Source organism: Diadema antillarum, unplaced genomic scaffold, assembly GCF_040938485.1.
Source record: "Diadema antillarum isolate AM-2024a unplaced genomic scaffold, OU_Dant_1.0 seq00001334_RagTag, whole genome shotgun sequence".
Taxonomy (NCBI): domain Eukaryota; kingdom Metazoa; phylum Echinodermata; class Echinoidea; order Diadematoida; family Diadematidae; genus Diadema; species Diadema antillarum.
Window position 1 is genome coordinate 828,473 of NW_027272104.1, and position 21,135 is coordinate 849,607.

The 21,135-nt window shown below is 36.6% G+C and overlaps 1 protein-coding gene across 1 annotated transcript; it reads left to right on the forward strand.

The window, feature by feature from the left end:
- The first annotated feature begins 358 nt into the window (after positions 1–358).
- LOC139708429 (uncharacterized) lies at positions 359–21,135 on the forward strand. Its single transcript, XM_071620380.1, has 3 exons — positions 359–1,236; positions 17,286–17,552; positions 20,794–21,135. The coding sequence occupies exons 1-3, from the start codon at positions 490–492 to the stop codon at positions 21,133–21,135; spliced, it is 1,356 nt and encodes a 451-aa protein (XP_071476481.1). The 5' UTR covers positions 359–489.

Consider the following 21,135-nt stretch of genomic DNA (forward strand, 5'->3'; position numbering starts at 1 on the left):
GACCAGAATTGTCATTATTTCATAAACGAGAGATGGTACGCGGTATACGCTGCAAGAAAATCGAACAAGCTCGATTCCCACTTTGCTATACAGTATACTGACTATTTGCAGCTATTCGGCCGCAATTCGATACTTTAGAATAGTGCCCTCTTATGTGAACTGGTGTGAGGAAATCCTATCGTTGGATTCAAGCTATTTGCATGCCCTCGAAAACGAGCCCCGAATACCCGAAGAGTATACTTCTAATGTTCTATGTGAACGCAGCCTTATGTCTACGGTTCATAGATCTAACTCCGACTCGTTAGTATACCCCAGCCCGGCTGCAAATATTTTTTAGGGCGCTGTAACCAGTACGGCTACGTTGGGGTCGCTGATGCGGTTTATAGATCTTAGACCTTAGAGGCAGATCTAAATTATAACGTACAGGATCGTGACGCGTGACGTGGTTTTTGTCGATGGGATTTCTTCTTTGGTTGATTGTAGTTGTACATGATGGAGCAGCTACATCCCCCCAAACAGCTTGATTTTGAAGCTACTAATCTTTCAAGAGAATGGAAACGGTGGAAAGAGGAATTCTTGTTGTATGTTTCTCTAGCAATGGATGGGAAAACTGAGCAAATGAAAGTCCAGATGCTAAAATACCTGATTGGTCCCAGAGGGCGTGAGGTATACCAGACGGTCAAGCCTGCTAAAGAGACTCTTCAGAGTGCATTAGATGCCCTTGGAAAGCATTGTGATCCACCAAAGAATGAAACGGTCAACCGTTACAGGTTTTTCACCCGGAAGCAAGAAGTTGGAGAATCCTTTGATTCTTTTCTGACTGAACTCAAGCTACTTGCAGAGCAGTGCAACTTCAAAGATTTGAGAGATTCTTTGATCAGAGACAGGATCATTTGTGGTCTACGAGAAAATGCCACGAGAAAGAGGCTACTGCGTAGATCCGCACTAACTCTGGACAAATGTATTAAGGCCTGCCGAGCAGCTGAACTGTCCAAGAAAGACGCTGTGCTTTTGAATGGTGATCAATCTACAGAGGTACATGCAGTAAAGTTAAAAGGAAAAGATGCAAAGCCAAAGAGAGGGAAGAATCCTAGAGCAAAGTTGTGTCAGTACGGTGGGAGACAGCACACGATGCAGAAGGAAAAGTGTCCAGTGTATGGAAAGAAATGCACACGCCGTGGGAGACACAGTGAAGACAGTACATCAGAGCAGGAGCTGAAGACCGTGACAGAGATGGTAAGCTAGTATCGGTTGATGATCGGTTTGCTATCGCTTTCAACTAAGAAAGGTTTTCCCTCGTTGGTCGGTTTGCTTTCCCATAATGCATTTTGAAAATGACATACCCTTTTGCTTTCTTCCATTCATAATCGGTGATAAGCACAATCAGGGAATAATATGCAATCATGGTTTTCTCACTCTAACTGAACTATAACTTCTAAAAGAATACACCAACTGACTTCAAAATTCCGTGCAGCATGCTTCAACATTAATAATCACATGTGGTAATACAATTAATAATTTCCTCTCATTTGCTGTTAATTACTGAAGATTAATTGCCAAAAAGTTCTCTAAAATCTATATAATGCATTAAAAAAAAAGCGTTTTACAACTTGCGCAAAATCAAGATTTGAGGTCCAAACTTTAAGTTTACCCCTATGGCCCGAATTCACGAAGGTGGTACAAATTATTATTATTTTATTATTATTTTATTTGGCAGAAAACATGCAATACATAATCAATTACAAAACTCAAAACAATCAATACAATACAATAACACAAAAATACCCAAACACTGAATGCACCTGACAGGGCTGCCAGGCATTGGGCAAGTTAACTAAATAACTGTAGTCCGCGGACCGCCCTAACCTATATCCCTTCCAGACGCATTCAACGTTACAGATTTATATGCCACTGATTATATCATGATAAAATATTCATAACTGTACAAACTTGTACTTTTTAAAATTTCTTGCATGAAAATACAAACTATGTAAAAATCATTGTATATTTCACAATATCAAATCACAATTTACAAACTCATAATCACAGTGACATAGTTACAAAACAGATCCCTTTACTCTCCAAACCCTCCCCTCACACACTCCCAAAATGAAGAATCCTATCAACCCCCCCCCCCCCTTCGTACAACCATTAACACAAAACAAAACGAAAAAAAAAAAAAAAAAAAAAACATTCTGCAAACATTTATGACAATTCGTAGCGGGTGGTAACCAGGCCAACAAAACTGTACAAGGAAGCCAGTGGCATGTACATTTTGTATACCACAATCCCTAGCCAATCCCAATTTCTAAATTAAACCCATTTTTCCCACGAAACCCTCAGAAAACCAATAAAAAATAGTCAATATACATATATACAGAACATAATAGGAAACATACATTTCTAATTATCATTATTATCAAACTGTCGGATTGAGGAAATAACAAGAAACAAAAATGCAGCTGTTTCAGAAAAAAAAAAGTTTAAACTGTGACAAACAGGTAAAAATCATTAAAAAATTTGCACAAATACTAAACAGAAGACAACCTTCTGGGCTGGAAAAAATTGCCATTTCTCAGACAGAAATTAAAGGGGACGGTTGAAAAAAAAAGAAAAAAAGCAAATTGACTATCCACCCCCCCCAAAAAAAAAATGTATATTGTTGAAAGCAATGTTACCCCCCCCCCCCCAAACAAAAAGAAAAAATGAAACCATGGTTTAAACCATGGACAAAAACCATGGAGCGCCAAGTGTCGCATGGAATATTTTTCATTACGAAATCAGTCATTTCGTCGATGAAATGATTAGTTTGTAACTAAATGAGCATTTCGTCCACGAAATGATAATTTTGTTTTAACGAAACGGTCATTTTGTAGACGAAATGACCAATTTCGTAACGAAATATTCCGTGCAACACTTGGCGCTCCATGGTTTTTGTCCATGGTTTAAACCATGGTTTCATTTGTACCACCTTTGTGAATTCGGGCCTATGTATTTGGTATCAAATTAATAGATTTTTTTTTTTCCTGGCATTGCTTGCATGCAATAAAAAACAGTGGTCCTTTCTGCTGGAGAAAGTTATGAGGTCCGAAGTCCTGTCATGGTACATGTACACTGTAGGAGTGTACAAAGTGTAATACATGGCTTATTTCCTTGACATTGTGACCTTTTAATTAACTCATGCTGTACAACTATACATGGAGAAACTATTTTTCTGCTTTTTCTGAAAGTACTAAAGACACAATACAGTGTGGTGTGCTGTTTGTCAAGAAAGGTTCCGCCAGTTTTGAGTTTTGAGCCATCTTCAAACACTGAGGAATATAAGTGCAGCCATTTTTTTTTTCCTAAGTATTATTTTCAGTGATGTATCTAATATCCTAATTTGACAAACAATCTGTTCCTTTTATTCAATATCCTTGGTTTTTTAGCTATGAATTATTCAATTGTACATAGTAGTAATCCATTGTGTGAAAATTTTAGCAAATGTGAGCAATAAGAACTTGGATTTTTTATATAAAAGGGACTGTACAGTACTGGTTGAGGTAGGGATTCATGTTTTGAACATTCCTAAGTGAGATAATGAAAAGCCTCTTATGAAATGTGAAAGAGCATGTGATTTTAAGATATCCAAAAATGTGCTAATAATAAAAGGCGACATGCCCCAACTTTATTAGTATCTCTTTGTTTCACCTTGTTTTTGGATATACAGATCTCAGCCATTTCAAAACCGATTTTCATCGAATAAACTATTGATATACCCCTTTAAAGAACCGCATGCTCTTTGACATCTCATAGAGTGGATTCTGAATATCTCACAAAACGTTAATAGCTAAATCTTCACCTTGACCAGAACTGTACACACCCTTTAAATTTTACAAATTGCTGAGTAAGAATAAGACTGATCTACGCCCACTTTCTACTGGGCAATTCCACGGTATGTAGGACACAGATGCCGAAAATTCAAAATGATATTTGTTTCAAACACCATACATTTTCAGACAATACTTGAGTATTGTTAAGTTTTAAGAATCATTATGTTTTTCAATAAAAGCGGCCATTTTGATTTTCAAAATGGCTGCCAAAATATGCCTACAACTCAATGGTAAGAAAGAGTGTATTGTCACATAATTTACCCTCTGTACAGCTGTATATCCACTTTACTAGTACTAAACAACAATCTTTTATATGCATGCAGTTACCAGACTTAGTTACCACATGATAAAAAGAAAAAGCTGGTTGCTTTAAAGAATTTTATGAAAACTTTTAATTAGTTTGACAATGATGGATGTAATGTCAGTTACCAAAAACAAGGAATTTTTAACATCATTTATCAGAGAAAGTGAGCTGTATGATGTAACTTAGGATTTCTAATGTATGCCCATATGCCTTCCTTTCAATACCAGAAAATAAGGATACTTGGCATACTTGAGAGTCAAATGAACACATCAAAATGTGTAACGTCAGTTACCGAAACGTCATATACCAGTATGTAACGTCAGTTACCGTGACAGTAATTATAACTTTAGGCCAATTTTTTTACTTTAGGCCATTTCAATACATCTGGGAAGTCAAAGGTTCTCAACAAAGAGCAGCAATCCCTTCGATAGGGAATGATGTCATCACCATAGTACACTGTATGTATGTCCATGGATACATTTTTTTTTTTCACTTTATCTTATTTATTTATCATATTTTTTTTGGTGGGGGCGGATGCTTGAGCTTTTGATTTTCAGTTTAGTACAAGTTTAAGGTTAAATCATCTGGAAGTTTAGGTTTACCACATGCAATTAATGCATTCAAATTACTATACAGTACTCACTGTCCTACGGGATGATAAAGCTGCCAAATTTGTAGGCCTAATCAATGATGTGGTTGCATGGTAACCACCTTTTTCTATTGAAAAGCTTGTGTACAGCTGTATACACAGTGTACCAACAGTTTTATAATCTTGACTATGACTACTTTTGCAAGCATTTTCTTTTTTTTTTCTGGAAGCTTAGTGGAGTTTCTACCTCAAGGCAAATGCAGGAACAGATTTCTTCGCTTGCACTTAAATGTGTGGTTTAGTTAATATGGCACATCTTGAAATGGTACAGTACATAGATAAGCAGGCCTGACATAAGGCATAGTAGACTGTCATTACTGTTTGAAACTAACACTTACTGTATGTTGCTCAACATTTAACACTGATGTTGCTCAAAGTGAGAGGTGATTCTAGGGTAAAATAAAAACTGTTCATATTTGTTGATTACTTTATTTCATTCATGCAGGGACATTTTTGTAATACATGATAATTATGAACAGGAAGATTCGTTTATATTGATCTTAGAATTCTTTCAGTGCAAAGTCCTATTTCTTGGTATCTGGGATGTATTTGGCCTTTTTTACGATCAGTGGTGTAACTTTTGTACTCGGAGGGTCAAAATTTCAAACAAAATATTTTTTCATTATTCTGTTTGATTCCTATTTGAAAGTATTCAAATTTTTGAAAAAATACCATTTCAGACCTTAAAGCTGAAGGGTTATTGGTGTAATTTAAGGAAAACCCTGGCACCTGAAGTAAATTTAAGCAAAATTTTGCTTTCATGAATTGCACCATATTGACAAAACTCTGTAGTCAAACTTCACCATGCAAAGTTTATATGGTTAACAACAATATATAGTTTGTGAATCAAAACTATTTGGGGGTTGAATATAAAGTGAATTAAAAAAAAATACATGAGATTTATAAATTTTTGCTAAAAAATACCAATTGACATGTAATTTTTAAGATTTTAACTATTTATTGGAGGGCAGGCCAGGTCAAACTCTTACTATAATAAGTCTTTAAGAAGGGCTACCTTCCTATGTAGGTTAAATGAAATTCCAATCATTTCTTTAAAACTTGGATTTTTCACACATGGATGTTTCGGAGGTGACAGTTAACATATTAGAATGTTTCGGAGGTGACATTAATATTAATACTCACTTATTTTGAGAATAAGTGACAATAACACAAAAACTTCTTCTTTTTATCAATGTTTTTAATAATTATAACTCGAGAACAAGAAATTAACTCCTGTTTCAAGCAGATAAACCACACAGAACAAGTGTTTTTTTACACTTCATTAATTAGCATGGGTACCGGTAGTTTGCCTTCCATTTGGACGAAGGATGTAAGCTAAATATTGTAATCTGAAGAAACATGGCATTCCATTTTCTACCTTAACTTGAGATGAGGGTGTGAGATCATTTTAGTAATGTTTCTTTGCTCTCTGAACATTTTATTCCACAACACCAGGGAAGAATCACTTTGTTTCGGAGGTGACATTCAATGTTAACATTGTGTTAAAATATTAATTTACAGTAAGAATATAATGGACATAAGCTAGATACTGTATTGTAACCTGAAGAAACATGGCATTCCATTTTCTACTTTAAATTGAAATGAGGGTGTAAGATCATTTCAGTAATGTTTCTTTACTCTCAGAATATTTTATTCCACAACACCAGGGAAGAATAACTTTGTTTCGGAGGTGACATTCAATGTTAACATTGTGTTCATGTATTGATAGTATGTCCCCCCCCCCCCCCCCCCCCCCAAAGAATTTACAATTAGACTTTTGCATTGATAGCACCCAATATGATTAAATCAACTAAATTCTACTATGGGGTCTTAAATTATAACATCTTAGCTCTATTTTGCAGAAAGCCCCAGTCAATTTGGTTAAGTGATCTCAAAGAAATGTGGATTGTTATAAAGGATGTCAGGAGTCTGATTCTTCCAAGTTCAGCACTTGGATGCTCTTGGAAAGTATTAATGTGTAAACACATGCAGAACTTGGAGGGAAGGGATTCCTCACATGCTCTACAAAAATCCTCAACTCTCTTTGACCTCTGAAGCAAATTGAATGGGTTTTCTGTAAGGCGTGGGCAATGAGTTATAGTTTCAATCCCTTACATTGTATTTTAGATTGATTCACTATCTTTAAAGTTATTGTTGCGGAGGGTACCACTATAATTTTTTGGCGAGGACATACGGTATGAATACCAAAAGCAAAAATTCTTATTTGACTTGTGTACGTTTTTGTTTGCACATAGTTTTATAAATAGATTAATTCAAGGATGTTCATGAATTCTTCATCATCCTTGATAGCCACCATACAAATGTTATAATACTGGTGAAAGGTGTTTGGTTCATCTGGGATAAATTTTCTATACACCAGATTCATTTAAACTGTTGACATTACTAAAATATATTTTACATATCATTTTGAATTGATTGAAAATCACCTGCAAATCATGCATATTTAACAGTCACTTTTGAGAGTAAAAAGTATATGATAAGAAAAAACATTTTATTGTTTTTGAGGTGACACAACACAGAGACAACCCAACTTCTCAGGTGTTAACTATTCAGTGAACATTCATGTCTTTCCCCATGGCTTTAATTTTCAAATATAAGCTCTTTCTTTCAGTTCTTACTTGTTAGTTTGTTTGGTTATTCTCTTTCATGATAATGGATACCAGCTCATATTTTGTTTGAGATTGTAATTCATACTAATCTTTAACAGGTTTTTACAGTTTGGTTAAGACAACAGTTTGTGTTTCCCAGCTGAAGAGAGCAGCATAATGCTTTTCTGTGAACTTGAGGGGAAAATTTGTTTTTGTTCAGTAATTTTCCCCATCAACTTCACAGAAGGTCCCGGACACAAACTGGTCTCAAATAAACCTATAAGGGACCGAAACTGGAAAAGGACAAGTTCACCTCAATAGACATGAGGGTTGAGTAAATATAGCAATATTAGTAAAACACATCAGTGAGAGTTTGAGGACAGTTAGGCAATCCGTTCCAGAGTTATGGACTTTTAAAGTTTCTGCTCAGTCAAAGCTGAATGAGAAGACTTCTATAGCTTGTGATGTCACATGTGTACAAGGATATAGAGAAAGTATCAAGAAAATTCAACATTCTGTATTTTCACTTTTCTTGCATAAAAAAAAGAACACATGACTTCTCTCTTTTGGACGGCAGGGTGAATAATATTGCCCTAAAATACATCAGAAGCAAGTTGAAGAAATGTGCACTTTTTTCAAAAAGTAAAGTTTTGTGAAATTCACTTATAAATATTTTCCTTATATCGTTGTATGCATGTGACATCATACACTGTCGTAGTCTTCTCATCCTGCAGTGATTGCGCAGATACTTAAAAAACCCATAACTTTTGAATGGATTGTCCAATTTCCCCCAAACTTTCAATGATATGTTTTACTGTTGAACATTTGCATTCACTCAATCCACATGTGAAAGTGGGTTTGTCCTTTAAGAAACCATTTTCTTTTCCTTGAAATTCCAGTACTTAAAGCCAAATTCTAAGATAAAACATAATAACAAAACAAGGTAAACACCTCATCAAAAGTACTGAAATAGAACTACAAATCTTGTTTTTTTTTTATCTTTCCCTTTCCAGTCCTTGGGACTTGTTCCTCTGTTCACTTTAGTTGTCACATAACTTCAATAATCTTAAAAAATACAATGTCATAAACAGTTGGTTCAACTTGGAAAATGTAATAATTATTGTCATATTAACAAAAAATCACATAATTTTGTTTATGATTACCACATTGTACATGGAAAAACAACAACTATGAATTCAAGAACAAGTTGTGCACCAGCTATAGGCATGTGGCCTTTTTGTGGAGTTTGATTATTTGATGATTTTTTTTTTACATTCTTTTTTTTTTAAGATTGTGGACTAGGGCATGCATGAACTGCCACATGTATTACTTTGGTATCAAGGGAATTCTGGTGAGCTATGTATAAAAAAGTCACTTCTGTTGTGATGATTTTGTAGATATTAAATGTATTAGAAAATATTAATAGATAGTGAAAAGGAACTGAAGTCTTGCCTTTCACTATCACATAACAATATGGTGTTAACGGACAATGTCACCTCCGAAACACAGGAAAAAGCAACCTACATGGAAAGCTGTGATTGGTAAATCTTTACAACTAAATTGCTTGTTGGAAATCAAGCTTCTAAGATGAAAGCATCTATATGTTTACTTAACTAAAGCAGGAGAAATGATCTTGATTACAATATTATATATACAACAGATGGGTGTATTTTGTGCATTCTCATTGTTAAAAAAAGTGAAAAAATGTAAATTTGCCCTATAACGTACAGTCTAGTAATAAAAAAAAGAGTGAGAGTGTGGTAGTTGATTTCTCCACTTTGATACTTATGTTACTAAAATAAATGAAACCATTGGTGTACATGATATGGTTTCTCAGAAATGAACAAAAAATCTTGTTAACAGTGTTTTGTCACCTCCGAAACAGTTATTTTTAGTTTTTATTGAATCTTTTATTAATCCCTAGAAAATTCTCACTTCCTGTTGCCATATTACTATTGTCATCCAAAAGAGATTCCGGTCAATTGGACAGAATCAAACAAAATTGCTTGGTCTTCGAGAAATTATCAAATATAATATGCCTGTTGTTTCGGAGGTGACAAGTGTTTCGGAGGTGACAAGTGTTAACGGAAAATTGTAAATTGCTCCGAAATGAAAACAACAGGCTATATTTCTACTACCTTCCTTCAGAGATAATGTGAGGGGATATGTTACATTTTTGCAAATGTAATGTATAACTGATATCAAGAATAATAAAATTAAATACATAAATCTGTTGTCTCGGAGGTGACAGAAATGTTAACGGAAAAGTTACATAAATTTATAAACGCTCACCAAAAAATGATAAGTTATTTGAATTAAATAATCTTTGGATCAAAGTTAAGTCAGATTGATTACTATTCTGTTTTGATGGAAATTAGCAAAGTTGAATTTTATAATTGTGAACAAGAGCTAACTCAAAAGAGGGGTTAATTGTTAACGGAAAATGTCACCTCCGAAACATAAAGTTTGGACAATTTCAGTATTTAAAGAAGACAAAGCAGAACCTGGTAAACATAATAGTTCTTAAAGTTGGATACCTGTCTATCAAAACAGCAACAAAAATAATGAAAAGGTATAAACAATTTAATATGCTAGCTCTGACAAAAATACTATGTCAGAGTGAGTACACCAAAAGTGTTGGATTTCAAGCATGTAAGTGCCTGCCACATCTGAAAGAAAAAGAGAGGAAAGTTCATTAAGGTACCCAAGGTAGACACTGTGGGTGGTAAGTTTATGAGAAAAAATAATGCATATCTGTCAGTGTATAAGAAAGTTATACACCAATTAGTGCCAATACTGCATTTTACACCACTGATTGTAAAAATGGCCATTTGCAAGCCTTGATATACCAATGAAAAGGAAAAGAAAAACAATTCCATTCCTCCAAGCAAGGAATAAACAAATACAGTAATGCCCTTTTGACCAAGAAAGCATGTTTCTTCTTCACAGAAAAAATATTAAAAGTGTAACAATATTCATTTAAATCATTATTGATAATGGAGATCATGTTTTTATTTGTAGCCCTAACAATGCCTTGAGGGAGAAGGAGTAAAATAAAGAAAAGAAGAAAGAATATAGCACAGTAGATTTCATACATACAATGTATTTATGAATATTTTTATTTGTATACGTGTGTTTTTTCCCCATGACCTGAAAGATATTTTTTTTTTCACACACAAAAACATCTGTGTTTTGTGTAGTACTGGAGGGCATTATGGGTGGGGTACTCTAGATAGAAACGTTCCTGTTCATAAATAACCAAAAAAAAAAACCTTAGTTATGTCAATATTTAACTGCTGAATCTAAATGGCTCTGTGTTATCATAACTGTTGAATAAGCATTCAATCTTAAGACAAATGTCAAGAAATATCCTCTGGTGCATTTACATTATTTTTGCTCAACTGTGCTATGGCATGGGGGGGGGGGGAAGCTTGCCCTCTAAGGGCCCCACCCCATTTTTGTCTTTAGATTTTGTTTGAATTTGTTGCTAAGTAAATGCCTGGGACAGTTGGTATACTGCAGCAGTATAATAACCTGTTAAATAAATTAGTTCTTTGTAAACCTCATATCAAAAGTATGTGTAACGTCAGTTACGTAACATCAGTTACTGACATGTTTACCCTTAAGTTTTCATAAAACATAAAGAAAATGGACTGATGTTTCTTTTCATTTGGGTGTTTGTAATTGATGAACCAAGGTATGATTCCATATCAAACAAATCACTCTGAAAGGTCAGAATTATAAAATATCACAAAACTATTCCTAATCATGATTTTCCATGTGTAAACCCTATGGCAAATGTAAGCGTAACGTCAGTTACCATCATGCCTTCACTGAAATTGGCATGGTGCTAAAAGGAAATATCTAAAGTGCACATTATTTTGCACACCTGTTCCTAAGAACCTAGGTTTATTGCCATATTAAACACATAAAGTTTAGAAGTCAGGGACATGAGATATTTCCATTCAAATCTACACCATAATTTCCCATGTCCTTTTTCCGTAACGTCAGTTACCGACACATTTTCACTTGCTATGTAATAAGAAATGCAGTTTGAGAGAAAAACTTTCCACCTATTTCTTCATTCTCATGAACTCATTCATCAGTGCTAATTACAAGCCCCGGGTACTTTCATTCACAAAACTACAGCATAAACAATTTTATGAAAATCCTTACGCGTAACATCAGTTACCGTGGAATTGCCCTACTGCATCAAGGTCATACATGTATTGTATGATGAGTGTTTAGTGTTCTTATTTCAATGCTTTTTCCTTTTGTAAAGATATGACTATCATAAGCAAAAACACAATATTTTGGCTTTTACATGTATGCCATTGTTTGGGTGTCACGGCTTGGATATCAACTCAAGTCAACATAAATTTCACATTCATTTCTCTATCTGTGTTTACAAATGTGAGAATGGATCCATACACTATGCGCACATTAGTAATACTCAAGGTCAAACTGTAAAGATAATTTTTAAATGAAAAATATCATATCTTTTAACATACCTGCCCTAATTTCATAAAACTTCTTAATAATGGCCAGCATATACAGTATGTCTGTTACCTATTCCTTAAAGTTTCACCTCTTCACTCAGGCAAAAGTGAAATATCATAAAATATATGAAAGTGGTTTTATATGAACTCAAAGTAATGCCTACAAAATTGATCCTCCATTTTGAGTACCAGTAGTGAAAATATGACATTAATTCACATTTTGTGATGTCATGGTTATACTAGTGGTGAATGAAAGGGGTAGTACTGTAATCAGGAATATCTAAAAGCGATTTCTCCTTTTTTTAATGAATTTTTCAAATATATTAGTCATCTTAATGTAATTTGACAACCCTAATTAAAATGCTAAGGTACATGTATGCATACTTACTGTATTAAGAATGTAACATTTTTACTCTTTGTTTACATGAAATGAAAATTTGTACACAGCTATAACAAACAGCAGAAAACACTTTTTCACCAAGTTTCCTCATTTTTCCCCTGTTACACATTTGCATACCCTGATTGTGCCATTGACCAAGCTTTGCCATTGACATTAATTCACATTTTGTGATGTCATGGTTATACTAGTGGTGAATGAAAGGGGTAGTACTGTAATCAGGAATATCTAAAAGCGATTTCTCCTTTTTTTAATGAATTTTTCAAATATATTAGTCATCTTAATGTAATTTGACAACCCTAATTAAAATGCTAAGGTACATGTATGCATACTTACTGTATTAAGAATGTAACATTTTTACTCTTTGTTTACATGAAATGAAAATTTGTACACAGCTATAACAAACAGCAGAAAACACTTTTTCACCAAGTTTCCTCATTTTTCCCCTGTTACACATTTGCATACCCTGATTGTGCCATTGACCAAGCTTTATGTTGATACCGAGTACTCCTCCATATACAGACTGTATGGCTTATTGGAAAACGATGTAAACTTTCTGTATAATTTCGCCCTTTATTATGGAATTTTCCGGCAATCTGTGCCAGGAATACAAGTGTACAACGTGTATGTCATCAAAGGAGTGCCGGTAGTTTTGGTCGTACTGCAATTTTTGTTCATCCTTGTAGTTGTATTTTTATACCCCCACCCCCACATAGTGTGTGTGGGGGTATACATGTACATTCTGTATTTAAGCTGTTATTTTCGCGAGGGCTTAATTTTTGAGAATTTTGCAAATTAGATAACATGCGAAAATGTCTCCGTGCACGAGGGTAATAGCACATTTTTGTTAAGGTCGGCGTCAATGTCTCGCGAAAATGTCTACATGTATGACCTCCTCATTTGCGAAAATATCTGTACGCGAAAATAACAGTGTATACAGTATAGGAATCACTTGGATGGCGGGTGGTCAGGCGGTCGGTCCGTTGCGAAAACTCTTGTGGATCAAACCCCTCTCATTTTTTGAGCAATTCACCCCAAATTTGGCACGAGGGACAGCTTTTGTAACAAAGGTGTGCAAGACACCTTTTTCGTCAGTATCAAATAATGCATTGCCACGGCAACAGATTTTTGTACAGATTATGGATCAAACTACAGTTGTACTCTCTCATCTTTTGAGCAATTAACCCCAGATTTGGCATGTGTGACCACTATCAAAGGAATATGTGCAAGATACCTCTTTTGTTAGTATTGCATAATGCATTGCCATAGCAACGGCAAATTTTTTTAAAAATCTTACCAAATGTTGTGGATCGAACTATACACTCTCAGAGGTACATGTACATGTAGATGTGCAAGACACCTTTTTCGTTAGTATCAAATAATGCGTTGCCATGGTAGGGGCAAATTTTCGTAAAAACTTGTGGATTGAACTACATTGTACAGTTGAACCTCTCGTATCCGGACAAGTCGGGACCGGGGCTCATCCGGATAAGGGATTTGGCCGGATACGGGAGACTCAATGCTTTATACATGTATACATACACATGTACTGATGTAGCCCATTGTAGTACCACATGTAGTAATGTGTATACTGCAACCTTTTCATTGTTACACTCAGTAACAGACCCCAAAATAGAGTTTCGTGTAAACCTTGCAAGAATGAAATCATTTTCTTTTATAAATTCTTGGGATGATTTCCCTAAATAATTATTAAGAAATATATCAAGTATATGTAATTCATGTGTGTTTGTGTAGGAGTTCTCAAGGAGTTGGGAATCCCCCTTTCCTCCTGTAATTATTTTTTTAAAAGATCACGGCGAGATTGTGTCAGTATAATAGAGAGATCCAGATAAAGGGAGGCTGGATAGAGAGGTTCAACTGTACATGTACTCTGTTATCTTTTGAGCAATTACAGACAACCCCAAATTTAGCATTTGTGACCACTATCAAAGGAAAATGTGTGAGATACCTCTTTTGTTAGTACATGTATGTCATAATGCCTTGCCATGGCAACAGCAAATTGAAAAAAAAAAAATCCTACTAAATGTTGTAGATCAAACTACTCTATCATTTTTTTGAGCAATTGACCCAAAATTTGGCATAGTGTGTGACTATAAAGTTAGATGTGCAAGACACCTTTTTTGTCAGTATCAGATAATGCATTGCCATGGCAGCGGCAAATTTTCATAAAAACTTGTAGATCCAACTACTCTGTCATTTTTTGAACAATGAATCCCAAATTTGGTATCATGTGTGACGGCTATCAAAGTAAGATGTGCAAGATACTTGTATCTGTTTTGCTAGTATTGCATGATGCATTGCCATGGTAATGGTAAATTTTTTTTTAAAATCCTACCAAATGTTGTGAATCAAACTACTCTCAGTTTTATAGCAATTCAGTTGAAATTTGAGATATATAACGATAAGATTCAATGTAATGTGTGGTTGTGCAAGACACCTTTTTATGTGTGTGAATAAGTCTGTTGCCATGGCAACAACAGTTTCCAGCAGTTTTTTATACAGTACCAATCATACAAAAATACTTGGATTGACCTAGCTCCCTGAGTTTTTTTAGTATTTGACTTGAATTTTGGCACATGAGACCACTACAGTATAGAGTAGATGTGCGAAACACATCTTCTGTGGATGTTGAACAATGCATTGCCATGGTAACAGCATTTTTTTTTCACCAAAAAGAATACAAAAATATTGTAGATTCAGCTAACTCCCTCAGTCTTTGAGCATGTGGCTTGAAATTTGGCACATGTGATGGCTATGGTACACAAATTGTATACCTAATATTTGTAGCAACAAGTCCACCTTCATACAACATGTGAATCGAGTGAATGCAGCAATATTTGAACACATCAGTGAGAGTTTGAGGAAAATCGGACAGTCTGTTGAAAACTTATTAATGAATTTTTGAAGTTTCTGCTCTGTCACTGCTGGATGAGAAGACTACTACAAGTGTGTACATGTACAGCTGATGATGTCACATGCGTACAACAGTACAAGGAAAGTATAAAGAAAATTTCACAAAATGATACTTTTTGAAAAAAAGTGCACATTTCCTCGACTTGTCACTGATGTATCTTAAAGGTGCATGGTCCCCGTGTTTTAGTCAAATGCGTACGCGGGCGCATGGCGCAAGTTTCCTATAGAGACCTACGCTATCGACTCCTCTCTAGCGCTTACGCTTTGGCCCACTTCCCCGAGTCGGAAGAAGTCCGATTCACTGTAGTCAGTGGTCGGATCACAGTTCGGCTCATGATTCAGGTGAGGGGGAAGACAGCTAAAATAGCAAAGTTCTTTTGTGATGTCATAAACAAGCACATAATGCACGCACCATGGCATTACTACAGACTGCGCGATGCGCAGAGAAGACAACGCAGGCAACGTTACTTAATAGCAACAACTACGTACTTTACTCTTGATGACTGCTCAACTTCGGTAATCTTCGTATCAATGCTAACAGTGATCGGCAGTATCATCAACAGCGCCCTCTACACCACTGGGACTATGCCCCTTTAAGAGTAATATTATTCCCCCTCCTTCTGAAAGGGGGAAGTCAAGCATTCTCTTACAGCTGTAGGCCTATGCGAGAAAAGTGAAAATACAAATGTGTATACGACTATACATGTCGAATTTTCTTTATAAATATTTTCGTTACATCGTTGTACGCATGTGTCATATCAGCTGTAGTAGTCTTCTCATCCAGCCATGACTGAGCAGAAACTTCAAAGATTCATAACTTTTCAACAGATTGTCCAATTTTCCTCTAACTCTCACCGATGTGTTCTACTAATATTGCTGCATTCACTCAATCCACATGTCTATGAAGGTGAACATACAAAAATACTGTTGATTCAGTTAACTTCCTCAGTCTTTGAGCATTTACAATTGTAGCTTCAGTTTTGGCACCTATGCGACCACTCTAGTACATAGATGTGCAAACTTAATCTTTCGTCATTGTTGAACAGTACGTTGCCATGGTAACAGCATATTTTGAATGAAAACTCTTACAAAAATACTGTGGATGTAGCTACATTTGTAAGTCCCTGAGTTTTTGAGCATTTGGATTGAAATTTGGCACATGTGACCACTATAGTACATATGTTCAAATTTATTTTTCTGTCATTGTTGAACAATGTGTTGCCATGGTAACAGCATATTTTGATTGAAAATTATGTACACAAAAATACTAGAATTGATTCAGTTAACTCCCTCAGTCTTTGAGCATTTGGCTTGAAAATTGGCACGTGGGTAATTCCGTGAAGTTGGGGCACAAAGTGGGATATTTTAGCATAACTCAATACTAATTATGCTATACATATATTGTTTATATAGGCTTTACATTTGTATTGAGACCATACATTTTCCTGGAAATTTTGTGCCAACCAGACTCAGTTTTGATGAAGTTATCAAAACGATATGTAACGGTGTCCTGTAGCATAGTGACGTGTCCATGTAGCATCTTGATAGTTAAAATCTGGTCCTAAAAGACAAATTAATGCAATTAGCTTGACCAAAATTTGGTATAATATGCATAATTACTAGATTAGTCAGATACCCTGTAGCTCTAAATATCTTAACTCTCCTTTCCACAGTTTTTACTTTTACAAGAAAATTACACAGTGTGTCACTATGCTACACGGTGTCCACCAAATGTCACAAAAAAAAGGACAACGCATAGCATCGTGATACATTTTGTAATTTTCTTTTGAAATTAAAACTGTGTACAGGAAATTATATATTTAGCTTTCTCATTCATATCTTGTATGGTATTCAATATGCATAATGCATATTGCATCAATGATACAGGATGAATATGAATATGAATTGAAAGCCTTGTTTCAAAATTGTGGAAGTATAAGGAAAATAAATCCTTACAACTGAGACTTAATGATAAATCACTGTTTAAAATCTGTTTTTTCTGTATAATTTTATCATTATAGCTTAATCCATGCCGCTCTGGGCGTAGAAGCTACTCAAAGGAAAGATTTGAGAGGGCCCTTGAGCTTGTTCATGAAGGAGTCTCATGCAGAAAAGCAGCACTAAGGTGTGGGGTGCCAAAAACGACACTGCTAGACAGGTTGAGGGGGCGTTCAAAGTCAAGCGAAAATCTGGGAAGGGGGACTATCTTGCCACAAGAGGTGGAAAAGGCCCTGGTTGATCATCTAATGGAACTGTCATCTCACGGCCACAGCCTTACAAAAACCCAGGTAAATATGTTTCGTGTTATTGCAACTCGTGTAACTGTAATTATCCTCATGACTCTTTTTCATGGAAGTGTAAAAAGAGACTTTACTTGGATTTTCCGTATCAAGGCACTTATCCCCTGAGTAACTACTCTCCGGATAACTCTCATCTGGATAATTACCCTCCAGGGCAATTACCCCCAGGACAACTACCCCCCACCCCAAACATCTACCCTCCTAGGGCAACTACCCCTAGGGCAACTATCCCGAAGGGCAATTCCCCCTGGAGAGCTACCCCCCCCCCCCCCCCCCCCAGGAAAACTACTGCCTGGGTGACTACCCCCTGGATAACTATCCCTGGGAACTGCCCTCCAGATAACGGCAAAATTGTGAAACAAGGCCCCACTGCAGTGCGCGTGCCCCGTGCGTTCGCAAGCAAGGTTAGGTTTAGGGTTAGGGTATAGGGTTAGGTAGGGTTGTATTTGTACGGACACACAGTGGTGGGGCGTATTTCACGAGTATGCCCAGATAACTACCCCCCGGATAATTAAACTACCCCCCCGGATAGCTACCCTGTGGATAACTATCCCCCGGATACCTACCACCCGGATAACTATCCCCCTATCATTTGTTTTAACAAAAAATAAAGAGGAGCGTGCTGGATAACTATCACCCAGATAAATCCCCCCCCCCCCCCAATAACTACCCTGACAACCTCAGAATAACTACCCACTGCACAACTACCCTCCCAGGACAATTACTCTCCGGGACAATCCCCTTTCCCCATTACACCCATTGTAATTTTTGTCGAGCCCACAGGAGGTGTGGGGAGACTAAGGGATCGCCTGCGGCGTCTGTCCGTCCGTCGTCCGTCCGTCCGTCCGTCTGTCCGTCGTCTGTCCATAACGCTACAAAACTTGAATAACTCTCTACTGAGGATTTCAATTTCCATCAAACTTGGAGGGAAGAGTGGTTATGCAAAGATACACATTTTACCAAACATGAAGGGCACCTCAAGGTCAAAGGTTACAGGCAGAGGTCAATGAACTTTAGTGGCTCGTAACTTTTGATGTGTCTTTCTGTTTGTGACCAAACTTAGATGGTAGATGTCCCTTGGGAAGTTGAAGGTTATCACAAGGTCAAAGGTCACATACAGGGGTCAACAAACTTTTAGGGCCCAATGTTAAGTTTTTATGGTGCGTTTTGATTAAATGACTCATAACTTTTGATTCCTATGTCCGTTTGTGACCAAACTTGGATGGTAGATGTCCCTTGGGGAATTGAAGGTCATCAGAAGGTCAAAGGTCACAGACAGGGGTCAACAGACTTTTAGGGCCCAATGTTTAAGTTTTTATTGCGCATTTCGATTGTGGCTCATAACTATTGATCCCTATGTCCGTTTGTGACCAAACTTATAGAATTACATGGTCTTTCATATTTCATAAGAGGTGTCTCATTATCTCACCAAAAAATGTTAGAAACCTAAAATTAGGTGTCAACCAAAACTGTATGATCCCTTTAAGTTTCATTTATTTCATTTCCAACACATACAATTACAACATTTGAATACACATAATACTAATGATGCAACAATGCAACCAGAAAAGCACTCGGAGAGCACAGACCTCCGCCAAGCCAGCAACTCATGTCAGTTCATGCGAAATTTCCCCAAATAAAAGCATTGTCTACGTCATTGCACGGCGCCTTGCCCGAGCAGAGTGCGTGCTTTAGTGCGCGTTTGTAAACATCTAGCATGCGCAGCTTGAACCCCAAGTTTGTTGACCTTATATGCCAAAAGATGAAAAATCCTTCAAAAATCCATACGAGTAACAATTCCCGGATCACTACCAGAATTGAATGAGGTGTTCTTTGTGTCAATATCGCTTATTCATGCAAGTTTTATTTTAATCCGTATGGGTCTTTTTAAAGTTATTTTGCAAACAGACAAACCAATGCCGATGATCACTTAAACTCCTTCGCAGAGGTAATGAAAAAAAAAACAACAACCAATGCACCATGATGCATAATATAATTTCCTAATAATTTCAAGACAATTCAAATTCATGAAATTCTTCGGTCGAGATGTTTTCATTACAACTGATTGACAAATTGCCCTACGTCGACGTAAATAAGCACTGAATTGATCAGTGTTTTAGTAGTAGCCATGATAATACCCGCTGCATGCTATAAGGATTAGAACCAACACTTGCTGTCGGGCAAAAGCTCGGTGGTCTAGTGGAGATGACGCCTGTCCGGTGATCAGGAGGTTGTAGGTTCGAATCCTGCTCGAGTATGTACGCCCATGATTTTCTTTATAATGGGTACCACTAAAACACTGATCAATTCTGTGCTTATTTACATCGATGTAGGGCAATTTGTCAATCAGTTGCAATTTCAAGACAAGTACAGAAAAACTGGTTGGAAATAGAGGGGACTGTTAAAAAGCAGAGCTTCTAGTGTGCAGACCCCTAATAAGAAAAAAAATATTAGTTACAAACTTGATAAAACGAGGCAAAGAAAGTAAAGTAAGACAGAGACGAAGTACACAAATTAGCACACACAAGACAGCTCCTTTGTAATGAGGGAAAGAGGAAAGGTAAGTAAGAGTGGGTGGGATGAATGACGGGAAGAGACTACATTCACGGTAGACAGAGAAAAAGGGGGGAAGAGGAAGATGATGGGTCGAAACCAGGGCACGTGAGGCATGAGATATAAGCTCCTCAAAATAAAGAAGTGTAAAGTGGAGTTGTGGTAAATGATAGAAGATTGTGGTTTTAAAAAAAATGGGGCTAGAAATTTAAGCTTACTAAAAGTGTAACTCATTCTGAAATTTAAAATTTCTTTAAAACAGAAGGGAGAAATTAAGCTTGTTCATAAATCGTCCTAAATACAAACGTTAAAAATAATACAAAGAATTTCATTTTTTGTAGTAATATTTTTTTCTATTAAAAGTAAGAGTTTTAGGGGGCAGGGGTGGTGTAGGGGCAATCACCCAAGTGGTAGTTATCCAGGGAGTAATTGACCAGGGGGCATTGTCCTGTGGGTAATTTTCCTTGTGATAGTTATGGAGGGTTGCAGTTATCCGGGTAATCATCCAGTGGAAGTTATTGGGGGGGGGGGGGGGAAGTAGTTATCCGGAGGGTAAATATCCGGAGTGTGGTTTTCCAGGGGGAAGTGTTCCTAGACCCCAGATTTTCATTTCATTATGCAGTATTGAGAATTGAAGATTCATTGTTTTTTCTCATTTCTTTTTTCATTCATTTAGGTGATTCTCATGGCTACTGACATAGCGGATGTCCTTGGCAGGCGGCCCTCATCCCAGAAAGGTAGACTTTTGTCGAGTCGCTGGTTATCGGAACTCAAGCGGCGATGGCCTGCCCTCCAGCTGACATGGCCAAGTAGGCAGGAGAGGAACCGTGCGAGATCAACAAACCTAGTGTTTCTCACCAGCTACTCCTCCGAACTTAAAAGAGTGATGGACAATTACCGTCTCACTAACAACCCGAGCAATATTGACAACATGGAGGAGACAGCGTCAAACGCCGATCTCCATCCGCCTTGGGATGTTGGTGAAGCCTCTGAGAAGAGGACAAACTCCGCCACCTGA